General features: G+C 37.4%; 1 protein-coding gene across 3 annotated transcripts in view; it reads left to right on the top strand.

Annotated features, from left to right (window-relative positions):
• Positions 1 to 13,338, top strand: part of IMPG1 (interphotoreceptor matrix proteoglycan 1) — a 132,905-nt gene that overhangs the window by 56,351 nt on the left and 63,216 nt on the right. For all 3 annotated transcript variants that reach the window (XM_040473994.1, XM_040473993.1, XM_040473992.1), the window contains 4 exons: positions 1,783 to 1,803; positions 3,470 to 3,717; positions 5,107 to 5,183; positions 6,054 to 6,132. In XM_040473994.1, coding sequence (XP_040329928.1) covers positions 1,783 to 1,803; positions 3,470 to 3,717; positions 5,107 to 5,183; positions 6,054 to 6,132 — 425 coding nt within the window. The remainder of the gene's footprint in view (positions 1 to 1,782; positions 1,804 to 3,469; positions 3,718 to 5,106; positions 5,184 to 6,053; positions 6,133 to 13,338) is intronic.

Here is a 13,338-nt window from a genome sequence, read left to right as displayed (position 1 = left end):
TCCCAAAAATAAATAAACGTTTAAAAAAAAAAAAAAAAAAAGAAAAAGAAGAAAAAAAAAAAATAAAATAAAGCAATATGGAAAACTATTAACAACCATTTAATCTAGTCAGAGGGTAGAATCTTTCAAAGGCTAGTTCACAGTTGTCCACAGCAACTTTATTTGTATTAGCAACAGTAGGAAATAACCCAAATATCCATGAACAGAGCAATAGATACACAAATTGTGGAATATTATTACCACAGACTACTACTCAAAAGAGGAAGCAACTATTAGAATATACAACAATATGGTTTCATCTCAGAATAAGTATGTTGAGTGAAAGGATACAGAGAAAAATAAATATATTATGATTCCATTTCTGTGTGACTCTAGAACATGCAAACTAATCTATAATGACAAAACAGATCAGTAGTTGCTTGGGGAGGGTGAGGCAGAAAAGATGGAGGGAAGGATTTCAGAGGGGCATGAGTAAACCTTTGGGAGGAATTAATTTGATTGTGGTAATGGTTTCACAGGTGTATAATATCAAACTTACCAAATTGTACACCATCAACATGTGCACTTTGTTTTGTGACAATTACATTTCAATGCAATTTGTTTTTAAAAAAAATGAGCAGAACTAGGTGCTTGGCCCAGGGAGCCCTACTTCTCCAAACTACAAGCCACTGCTGAAAGGAAGCAAGAGGCAGGCCCCACAGAGCAGCCCTAGTTAGAGAGTCATGGATCCTCCTCTGCTTGCACAGAAGGGAAATCATAGCAAAGTCTCTTTCAGTCATTTTACCAAGGGACAAAAGTTCAATGAATTCATACCCCAGGCAGAAAGAGCAGTAACACAAATCCCTTCATATGTAGAGCATGTCTTTGTCAACAAATTTCACCTGAAAGGTAAAATGAGAAAACTGAATATAGCTTCTAAACTAAATTCATATATACGTCCAGAGGAGTCCTAAATATATTTGTCAGTTTGATGACCAAAGTTTGATGAGTAGGCAGTGGTATGGCCAGTGCGCCCAGACTTGAAATCAAGCAGGATAGGGTTTGAATCTCAGCTCTGCCACCTTCCAACTTTCCCTTTCTGTGTGTGTTCCTTGTTCTGTAAAATGGGGATTGTGTTGTTGAAAAAGATTAAATGAGGATGCATATAAACTGGCTGGTACAGACCACCCACTCAGTAAACAGGTGTTTATTTTTCTTGCAACCTGTTCCATGATGAATTGTACCACTCCCTCAAGGCTTACTGATTAAAACAATTTGAAAAACAATCAGTCAACAAAACACCAGTTCCAGTGTCCAGTCTCAGATAAATTACCTTCAGGATTAAATAAATCATTTAATGTTATTCACAGGGTGAGAAATCCATTTATAAAATACTTTCCAAAAAAACTTCCTGGCACCAGCACTACCCAAAATGTAAGATGCATTGGATATATTTGCAGCCTCTTTGGGAAGAATATGAAGAAATCAAAGAGTTTACAAAGAAGACCAAAAGTACATACAGCCTATGAACTAAGGCTGAAATCCTAATCAGAAACATCATATAATGGTGTTTACTTCCTGAGATTTATGTGGCTCTCACAATTCCATCCAAATTCTGATGGCAGTTTAATGTGTTTCCTTCAACACATTCCTGGGCAAACATGGAACACAATAGAAAGAAATCTCTCTCCCTCTCTCTCTCTCCCCTCCCCCGATATATGAAATGATTCATTGAATATCTTAATAAATTTCATAAAAAGTCTTTCTTCCTTGCATGTTCCCATTGCTCCTGGTGAAATGAAGACCAAAGAAAGGAAAAGATGGGTAATTTGGACTTTTCTAATATTTTGAAATATAGTGCCTTTTCTCCCACAGATTTACATACTGATCTTTTATAAGTAATTTTTACATACAAAGTCTGGGATAAGCCCATGGCTTTTTATTGGTGTCTTATTTAAATGAGACTAATTGCTGTAAACAATAATAGAAAAAAAGTTCTACAGAGGTATATCTAATGAAATATGTATATATTCAGAATTTTGTGATGCTTGAGTTATGTGTCTGCTTTTAGACATGTTTATTGTTTCTTAATTTCTTCTCTACTTTAAACAGATTCATTTCTGTATTTAATTTTATCTCCATGTGCTATATTGTTTTTCTTGAAGACAGACACTTATTTGTATGAGCTTGAGATCCCATAAAATCTGGATCTATTGCTGGATTTATGTCTTTGATGATGTTAAAATTTAACCATGTTAAAAAAAAATAATTAATTAATTAATTAAGCAATTATTTCATACTAAAAAAACTCTTAAGCCAAAATTACTGTATGAGATAAGTACGTGAACAATGACTTGATCAGTGAAAGTGTATCCTGTAAAATTCAAAATCTAATTAGAAAAACATAAAAATGCCTTTCTCTGAGGCAAATGTGTTTTAACAGTTTCTTAAATGTCATTTGTGATGGGAAATTGTCTGTCTGAATGCACACTTGTATAAGCAGCCAACCTAAGTCTGGAATAAAGGAGAGAAACTAATTTGCTCCTTGGTTCCAAGGTCAGTTTGAACTGGGACAGAGCCCACAATACCGTGGAGAGCTCAGTAATAAGAATCCAGCTTTGGCTCCTATAATTGACTAGTGAAATAATGAACTGTAGATTCTGACGGATTGTGTGACCCAAAGAATTCCCAAGAGTAAACATTATCAGTTCCTGTGGCCTTTGAAACACTCTTGCATCCCTTTGTGTGGATTTATGGCATAAATTGAAAGGTAAAACCTGATCATGGAGGACAAAGCTACAGAGAATCCCATTTCATTTCTATATGCAAAAAGGCATTAAATCAATAAATATGATAATAAATATAGTTAATCGTATAGTACTTCCCTTTCTCTTTTTTCACACCTTTCTTCCAAGATGTTATCTTAAAAGCAGCTTGAGGAAAAAGATTATGTTAATTTAGAATTTTGTTTTTTAATTAAAAAATACTTCTTGAAAGAAGCAGAAGAGAAATAACCTGAAAATTGAAGCTTTGACTTGGTACAATGTGTACATACTATTGTCCCATTTCTATGTCCTGTATTGCTATTTCATAGACCTTCCTGAAGAAGGTTATAGAAAAAAGGACAATTCATCCTTCCTGCTGATTGGCACTGCATGACTTTACTTGTAACACCACCAAAACTACTGGTCAGTAATAACAACTCTTGACAATTAACACTTTTTCAGAAGGAATAAAAATCCATGATCACTTGATGCAGTTAGTAGCCCCTCTTCAGCCTGGCGTTCTAAGGACTAAAATATAGGTCAATTCTTCTTCCACATTTCAAATTTCTAATAAACACTTAAACTAGCTTTGAAGTGAGATATTCTTTAAGAGCCCATCAGCAAAGATGATGAAGCTGTCTTGAATCTTTGTAGAAACACAGTGACTGTCTTTATAAGGCATGTAACAATGGGTTTGAGTTGAATGTGTCCTCTGCTGTCTACAGTTCAAGCTCCACAGAGATGCGACTTTTGGCCATCTTTAAGAGAGACATTGCAGATGCAAAAAGCCCTGCGAGTAACCTCCTGTCTTTTGATTCCAACAAAATTGAGAGAGAAGGAGTCCCTCATGGAATGATGGAGGAAGACAAGCAACCAGAAATCTATCTCACAGCTTCAGACCTCAAAAAGCTAATCAGCAGAGCACTAGAGGAAGACAAATCCTTGGATGTGGAAACAATTCAGTTCATTGATGGTCAGTTGGTGATTTCATAGTTCTGGATTTATCCTCATTTTGACAGAGACACTAGGAGGTGTAGAATGTCTCAGGGTCACTGTCATTTTAACTTGGGCCTTATAGAGTCAATCATTTGTGTTACAGGCACATCACATATGGTATCACTTCTCTTTCCTCACTCCAACCTGTGACTCATTGGATGAGCCTTTAGTGCTACTTCACATCAAGAATAGGTCCAGGAGAAGCCCAGAGTTTCAGTTCAGTAGTTCAACTACAGTCATCCAATGGAGTCCAGTTGGAAAGAAGCACCCACGGACAGTTCTGTTCCATTGGCACAACCCAGATTCCCTCACCCAGTAAATTGGTTGAGTCCCAGAAGGAAATGGATGGCACATTATTAGAATAGAATAGGATGACATGAGGAGAGTTTGATAAAGGGACTATTTATAAAGTCTTTCCTAATACACAAAGGAATAGGACAGTTCCCTGGAGCCAAAAGTAGCAAGGCCCCATTACTACCTCTAGGCATTAAGGGTTTGCCTCATAGTCTAAGCCATCCCAAAGCCAGAGAGCAAAAAACCATTGATATAGTCCATATAAGTCAACATCCTAGGGCAGAGAGTAGCAGGGAGAGAAGAGAAGAGTGGATCTAAGAAAGTCAACAAGATCATCAGGCACACTCAGGATTCTCAGAGGGTAGCTGAAGGAACCCAGGAGCCTAGAACTCTTCACTAAGCCCAGCACTCTTGGCATAATAGATGGACCCTAGAAATGCCATTTTAGTATGACATGGCATGAAACTGGCATTCTCTGCCAGTTCTATTTCTCTGGTTTAGGCAGTCAAACTCAACACTGGAAAACATCAAAAGGTCTCTTGGCACAACATGCAGGGCAAGGGAATCTCCTAGGCAAGAAAAGGTGAGCTTCAGACTCATCTCAGAGACCATTTGGTACTCTGGTTTATCTCTGTTCAAACTTCTGAGATGTTCTGAGAATCGGGCTTCAAGGTAGAAGTAGAATCTGCAAATGGCCCTTGGTTCCAGCATTTATTCTAGCTATTTCTTTCTTTGTTAGCTTAGTTGTATCTTCATCCTCACTGGCCTAGCCAATCAACCTGCCTGCTTAATCCAAATCTATACAGTAAAGCTAAACATCCTAAAAGCCTACTTTAATAACTGTTCTTATCACATATACATGTAAGATGTACCCCCACATTTGTCTTTCAATTTATTACTCATATCAGTGACTCTTAGTGTATGTGATGCTGATTTCTAAATGATTTGCTACACCACTCCTTAAAAACTGATTATTGCCACATTTTCAACCCTGACTGTTTTAGTGCCCCAACCACAAAAGAAAAAAAGAAAAAGAAAGAAATACTCAAACCTTGTGATTTTTCACCTGCAGAATTGTTGGGGTCATTGCCAGGCTCCGATCCCGACTTCCAGTCAGTGCTGCCCACACTCCTTGCCGATATCACAAAGGTAAGTGAGCTTATTGTTCTTTCATTTTTCAAATAGGAACGAAGCTTTCCATAAGAAAAAAAAATCCACTTAAGGACTGAACAGAACAAAATCTTCTTTGCAATGCTAATTATATTTTTTTTCTGTTTTTTACAGGCAGTACTTGGTTGCCATTTATATTTTCTGTGTTAATAGGATACAACTTACTTTTCAAATACCCTAAAATTCAAAATTCTCTTCACCATAGTTAGATCTTTGTTTCAATTAGTGTCAGGACTTGCTGTTTTGATAAAACAAACACATGTTCATGAACTGAAAAGAATACTTAAAGCAGAATATATAATTTAATTTTGACTTTGAGAAATAAATACAAGCATAGGTTTACTTTATAAGTTTGTTCTTAAATCTTAAGGTCTTACCTTTATTTATCTGTGAGGATTTTATAAGTATAATGTCTTCAAAAGTAAAAATAATAAATTCTGCAATAATTTTTATATTTCATTTAAAGCTATATCCATTTAACTTATGCCAAAAGCTGGGATATTGATAAGTGAAAGTGCTAACTAGGCTCTATTCCCTCTTTAAATGAAGGAATTCATAAATTCAAACATGATTGGCAATTCATCATATTTCAGTTTTTAGTTAACCCTACCTAGGCAGATTCAGTTAGTCAAGAAGGCAGTTGATCATATTTTACCACTGTATCAATGCATGTTTTCCTTTCAGGACAAATTTCTGTATTACATCCTATATCAAAATCCGTCGTAGATTCCAATCAACTATAACATGATTTGCTTATATTTAAATGAAGGAAAAAAATAGAGTGTAACCCTTCCCACATACAGGGAAATGTCACTTCTTAACATCTGTCTTTCTAAATTCATTCTTTAGGATGCTACTTTGAGTCCAGAACTTCCTCTTGATCAATCCAGGCTTGAGACAGTGGACAAAACAGGACACAGTACTCCTGGTGAGTTTTTTTTTTTTTTACCACAAAGTCTATGTTAGCTGACGACCTCCTCTTTGAGGAAACCATCTATGACACTCCCTCCAAGACCAGTGACTAAGTCATCCTTGACCCAGGACAAGGTTTCCTCACACCAGCATTTCCAGCAGAAAAGCAGTCCATTTAACCTCTTCTGCCAGTGTCCTTCCCTTAGCTCTAGGCCCTGGGCCCGCACAGAGCACTGACACCCCTTCCCTGATGGATCTGGTGAAAGAAACTGAAATCAAAGCCATACCAAATGCTACCCACACAGAATAGCCATCTCTATGAGGCTTCAAAACTAAAAGTCCATCAGGACAAGGTAGATCCTAAGACGAAAGTCCACAACAAGGGACTATGGCAACAGAGGATTGGGCTTTTACAATCGATATATGTCCTCTGTTCACCACTTACAGCCTGACCATTCATACCATCTGTTCTTCTGTGTGGTTTCTTTCATGCCAGTTAGCTCATGTGTAATTGATAAGTAAGAATGTCAGTAAACATGGAAATCCTCTTGGTTCACTTTTGAACTTCTAAAAATGTTTATTTTTGAGACAATAGAATTAAGCTTTATCACAGTTGAAGAGAAATTTTTAGCAATTTATGAAGACCTTAAGAAAAAAAAATGAAAATTCTGTAGCAGAGTCTTATTTAGTGCAAGAAGGAGTTGATTTAGTGCCTTTAAGAACTCCTATGCTTTCCAGTTTATACAGCTGTATGTTGAAACTGTAGGTAAAAACGTCTTTAAGGAAACATGAACCCCAGGTTATAAGGCTGATGAGGAGGCACTATGATTCTAATGCAAATTACAGTAAAGATTTGTTATGGTTTATATTTTTAAATTTTTTCCATTCTTTAAAACATTTTTTTATTCAACTATAATTAACACACAGTGTTATGTTAGTTTCAGGTGTACAGTATGATTCCACAATTCTATACATTTCTCAGTGCTCAATAATATATGCATACTCTTTATCTGAGTTATCTATTTCACCGACCCCCCAGGCACCTACCATCTGGCAACCTACAATTTTTTCTCTGCGCTTAAGAGTGTGGTTTTTTTGTTAGTCTCCTTTTTCCTTTGTTCATTTGTTGTTTCTTATATTCCACATACAAACTAAATCATATGGTATTTGTCTTATTCTTATTTATTTAACTTAACATTATACCCTCTAGATCCATCTATGTTATTGCAAATGGCAAGATTTCATTCTTTTTTATGACTAAGTAATATTCCATTATATATATATATATATGTATATACGTATATATATAATGTGTGTGTGTGTGTGTGTGTATATATCACATCTTCTTTATACATTCATCTATCCAGGGACACTTGGGTTGTTTCCATATCTTGGCTATTATAAATAATGCTGCAATAAACATGGGGGCACATATATCTTTTCAAATTAGTGTTTTCATTTTCTTTGGGTAAATACCCAATAGTGTAATTACTGGATCATATGGTAATTTTATCTTTAATTTTTTGAGGAAACTTTATACTGTTTTCCACATGGCTGAATAAGTTTGCATTCCCACCAAAAGAGCATGAGGGTTCCTTTTTCTCCACCTCCTTGCCAACACTTGTTAATGCTCATGTTTTTTATTTTAGCCATCCTGAATGGTAGTCAAGTGATACCTCATGGTGCTTTTAATTTGCATTTCCCTGATGAGTAGTGATATTGAGTAACTTTTCATGTGTCTATTAGCCATATGTATGTTTCTTTGCAAAAATGTCTATTCAAGTCCTCTGCCCATTTTTTAATTGGATTATTTGGGGGTTTTTTTGTTGAGTTGTATAAGTCTTATATATGTTAGATATTAACCCCCTATCAGATATATCATTTGCAAATATCTTCTCCATTTGGAAGGCTGCCTTTTTGTTTGGTTGATGGTTTCCTTCATTGTGCAAAAGCTTTTTATTTCGGTATAGTCCCAATAGTTTCATTTTGCTTTTATTTCCCTTGCCAGAGGAAAGTTATCTGGAAAAATGTGTCTATAGCAGATGTCAAATTACTGTGCTATGGCTGATGTTTTTTAAATACGATTGTTACTGTTTTAGTTAGGACTCTCTTTTCAAAATTCTACAGGTTTTGAGTGATCAACCTCAATCCTATTTTCCTCATAAACTCTATGTCAATTAGTACGCAATTTTGTGAAATACAAGGGTTTTCACAAATACATATATGGCATGGAAGAAGAACCACCCATACAGATTATATTTGGCTTACGTGATTACCAGTGAATAAATGTTAACTGCATGATCCAATTATTTATTGCTGCATTATAAACCATCCCCAAAGTTTGTGGCTTAAAACAGCAATAATTTATTTTGCCCATAAATCTGAAATGTGGGCAGGGATCAGTGAGAACAGCTTTTCCATGCTCCATGTTGTGTCAACTAGCGTATCTCAAGCTAATGGGTATTGAACATCTTTGTCCAAGTTTGTTCACTCACATAGCTGGCAAATCAGTAGTCAACCACGGCTGTTGGCTGGTTGGTAGGGGGTGGAGTGGGGCTCATTTCTTTTCTATGTAGGACTCTTCAACAGGGCTGCTTGGACATCCTTAAAGCTTGGCAGCATGGGTTCAAAGAGTTAATATGGCAAGAGGCAGAAGGTAGAAGCCTTCACTCTCTTCCCTACTCAGAATCAGTGTCACTGCCTCCCATTGTAATGGCTGGACAGACATAGAGCTTATCTCAATTCAGGGGGAGGGAACATAGACCTTATCTCTTGATGGGAGAAATTTCAAAAACCTTAAGGCCATTTATAATCAACTACAATCCACATCAACCACTATTATGGCTTTCAAATTATTTAACAGTTGATTGTATAAGACAAAACAAACATTTTTGTTTGTGATAGTAAATGCTCACTGGGTTCCTTTCTTTCAGTATGATATCATAAAACCTTATTAAAGATCAGCATTTCAGGTAGATTAATAAAAATGACACTATATGATGTGTAGTTATTGTACTTTCAAAATTGCTTTACTGTTTTCATTATATTTATATATTCCTTCCACTCACGATTATCCTTTAGAACACTAAAGCAGGAAGGAATCTTAGATATAATCTAGTTCAGCCACTGTGCTTCATGGGTAAGAAAATCAAAACTAGAAATGTGAGGTGCTTTGCTCAAGGTCATGCTGTAGCTGGTTGCAAAGCCAAGACTATCTGTCAGGTTTCCTCCACCTACTAAATTATGTTTAGCTTAAGTAACCCTCATTAAAAAAAAATATTCCCTCAAATTTGCTTTGCCTTCCGACCACAGCTTCTTTTCTGTCTCTGTCACTATGCTGCCAGTTGTTTTTTAGTTTCACCAGTTTCACCTCTAACCGCACACTACAAGGACACAACTTCCACAAAAATCACTGGTGGCTTCCTAATTAATCAATTTAGCAGCCTCATTTCCATCTTTATTTTACATGATATTTCTGGCAAGGGCTTCTGTTGACCACTCCCTTCTTGAAACTCCTTCTTCATTTGGCTTCCACAAAATGATTTCTTGGTTCTTCTCATATTTCCTGATTCCTCCTCCTCAACTTCCTGCACTGGGGCTTATTATTAGACTTTTTTACACGTGGGGGAAGGGCAGAGAGAGATTGGGAGAGAGAGAATCCCAAGCAGACTCTGTGCTGTCAGCACAGAGCCAGACACGAGGCTCGATCTCATGAACCCCCGAGATCATGACCTGAGCCAAAATCAAGAACCAGATGCTTAACCAACTGAGCCACCCAGGCAAAAAAAAAAAAAAAAAAGTCAAAAAACTCTTTTGGAGTAATAAAACAATTTTGGAACTAGATAGAGGTGGTGTTTTGTACAGCATTGTGAATTTATGAATTCATGATTACTGAATTGTTCACTTTAAAATTTTGTTTTCTTTCTTTCTTTTTCTTAACATTCGTTTTTTTTTAATCTTTATTTTTGAGAGAGAGAGAGACAGAGAGACAGAGTGTGAGTGGGGGAGGGGCACAGAGAGAGGGAGACACAGAATCCGAAGTAGGCTCCAGGCTCTGAGCTGTCAGCACAGAGCCCGACACAGAGCTCAGACTCACAAACCATGAGATCATGATTTGTGCTGAAGTCGGCATGCCCAACTGACTGTGCCACCCAGGCACCCCTAACATTCATTTTTGAGAGACAGAGTATGAGTGGGGGAGGGGCAGAGAGAAGGAGACAGAATCAGAAGCAGGATCCAGGCTCTGAGCTGTCAGCACAGAGCCCAAAGCAGGACTTTGAAGTCACAGATGGTGAGATCATGACCTGAGCTGAAGTTGGACCCTGAACCGACTGAGCCACCTAGGTGCCCCCAAAATTTTATGTTTTTTTAACCTCAATAATTAAAAAAAAAAACACCAGATGATTCTGTAGGGAGAATTGTATACAAAATAAACAGTATAAAGTTCTTTAAGTTTGCTTTGGGTAGCTCATGAATTTGCCTCTGAGTTTCTTAGCACTTCCTTCACTGGAGATGCATAATGAATTCCAAAGCCCAGTTCATTATAGCAGTTCTATGAGGGGCGAGGTGCTGATTGTCTGCCTTAATTCAAGGAATGATTTTAGAGTATCTAGAGGAACGAATGTGCTGCATAACTTTTAGTCAATGTTCCATAAATAAAAATTATATTTCATAACTCAGCTTTTGATTAGTATTGACCGAGAAGCACTGTATTTGCTGACATAGGCTTAAAGTGCAAATATTCTTGTTGCCAATTAAAGGCAGACCCAATGCTTTCATAATCAGCTCAGCTGGGAAGAGAAATGCCATGTCTTAGTGAAAAATGAAGATTCTAACTAAGAAGTATCCTGATAAAAAGGCATTTCACTTACATGGAAATGGGGAGGGGGGGATGAGCACTCTAGACAAGACCAAAGCTTCCCTCCCTCATAAGACAGTTCTGAGTCTCTCCCATGCATAGTAAAATGACAACTAGGACTCCAAAGTTCTGCACCATGGTATTACTGAGATAATTTTAGCCTGGAAAATTTTTAAGGTTAGTGTCACCAAACGCCCACCAAGCCATTAAAATCTCAATAAAACACTCATAGAAATCTCTCAGTTTAAGCAGTTTGGTTTAGTAGTTAATCCCTTGAGATAAAGTACTTGCAAAATATGCCTCTAGAACACTAAATGAATTGTTATCTTGTATAAATTTCTGAGATCTCTCATTATTAACATTTTTTAGGGTAGTTGATCCTAAGCCATTTTTTCTTACAGAGCCAATTAATTGTTAAGATCACTCCTATTTCAAAAAAATGAGAGTATAAAGTATCAGAGAAGCCCAGCATCTTATCTTCTTCATAACATGCATTCACCCAAAAATTTTATTAGGACACCTGGGTGGCTCAGTCAGTTAAGTGTCTGACTTTGTCTCAGGTTCTGATCTCACAGTTCGTGGGTTCAAGCCCTGCATCCGGCTCTGTGCTGACAGCTTGGAGCCTGGAGCCTGCTTCAGATTCTGTGTCTCCCTCTCTCTCTCTCTCTGCCCCTCCCCCACTGTGCTCTCTCTTTCTCAAAAATTAAACATTTAAAACAAAGTTTATCAACTTTTTTTAAGTTTACTTATTTTTTGAGAGAGAGAGAGTGCCAGCAGGGGAGGGACAAAGAGAGAGAGAGAATCCCAAACAGGCTCTGCAATGTCAGTGTAGAGTGCAGTGCAGGGCTCAAGCCCACAAAACCGTGAGATCATGACCTGAGCTGAAACCAGGAGTCAGATGCTTAACCAACTGAGCCACCCAGACACCCCAGTTTTATCAACAGTTTTGTGGTTTGGTGTGGTTTTATTTGTTTTAGATGTGTGTAGGCAGCAATACATTTTTCTTTTCACTCATTAGAATCATCATGTGGTCTATCTCCTCAGTGTTCTGTCTTCCAAGTTACACTATTTTCATTTGCTGGACATTCCATTTAAGTTGTAAGCCAGATCTCTTAATAAATTGCGATATTTTAAATGGTGAAGAAGCAGACTTCAGGCAGAGCTATTCTGCTACTGGATGTTGTTTTGTCTTTTATTCCACTGTATTAGTCTGGGTTCTCCAGAGAAATAGAATCAATAGGTTTATATCAATATCTATATCTGATTAATATCAGGAATTGGCTCATGTGGTTATGGAGGCTAAGAAGTCCCAAGGTATACACTCCAGCAAGCTGGAGACCCAGGAGAGCCAATAGCATGAGCTCCAGTCTGAGCTGAAGTCCAAAGGCAGGAAAACCAGGGCCTCAGCTCAGTCCAGCAAAGAGAGAAAATTCTCTCTCACTTAGCCTTTTGTCCGTAGTCAGACCTCCAACTGATTAGAAGAGGCCCATATTAGGGAGGGCAATCTCCTCTACTCCATCTACATATTCAAATGTTAACTGCATCCAGCAATGCCCTCACAAACATACCCAGAATAATGTTTAACCAAATATCTGGGCACCCAGTGGCCCAGTCAAGTTGATACATAAAATTGGCTGTCACATCCCATCTATGTAATACATGAAAATAACCACGCATTTCTAAATTTTCTTAATCTCACACAGCATTTGACTCCTTTGACAGGAGTCAGTGGGATGAGCTAAACTGAACTCAACAGAGAACACAGCTGCTAACATTCCACGAGGTTAAGGATTCAGTCTGTCTCTACTTTTTGCAATATCATCAGTGTCCAGCCAGATGCTTGGCACATACTAGGCAAGCGATTAATACATGTTGAGTGACTGAAGGAATAAATGAATGAATTTGTGTATCATAATACCTTCAGGGAAGTCAGAGTTGATAGGAATAATTTGATTATTTCCCTTTTTGCCCTACCTACTAAGAATTTCTGAGAGAGCCAATTCAGTGATCCAGAAACAGTAGTCTGCTGTCTATTCTGTTCACACTACCCACCACTGCCAAAATACATCCTCCATGTTTATGCTTTTGTGACTTTGCACAAATTCTTTTCTCTCATGCCTATAATTCCTTTCCATTCTTTTAGCCTGATGATCTCCTACTCATGCTTTAAGTTCCAGCTAACATGCCACCTCCTCTGTGAAGCTTTCCCAACTGCTCTCTGAAAAGACTCATATTTACCATCTGTTCCCTGATTCCATAACGAAAAAGTATATATAGTGCCATCAAACATTTACCACTCAGTATTGAAATTATATATATATGCATGTCTGGTATCCCCCCAAGACTGAATTCCTGAAATGAAAC

The sequence above is a fragment of the Herpailurus yagouaroundi genome, unplaced genomic scaffold, assembly GCF_014898765.1.
Source record: "Herpailurus yagouaroundi ecotype Mexico unplaced genomic scaffold, PumYag 139, whole genome shotgun sequence".
NCBI lineage: Eukaryota > Metazoa > Chordata > Mammalia > Carnivora > Felidae > Herpailurus > Herpailurus yagouaroundi.
The sequence above is the reverse complement of the archived record's forward strand: the minus strand, read 5'-3'. Positions and strand labels throughout refer to the sequence as shown.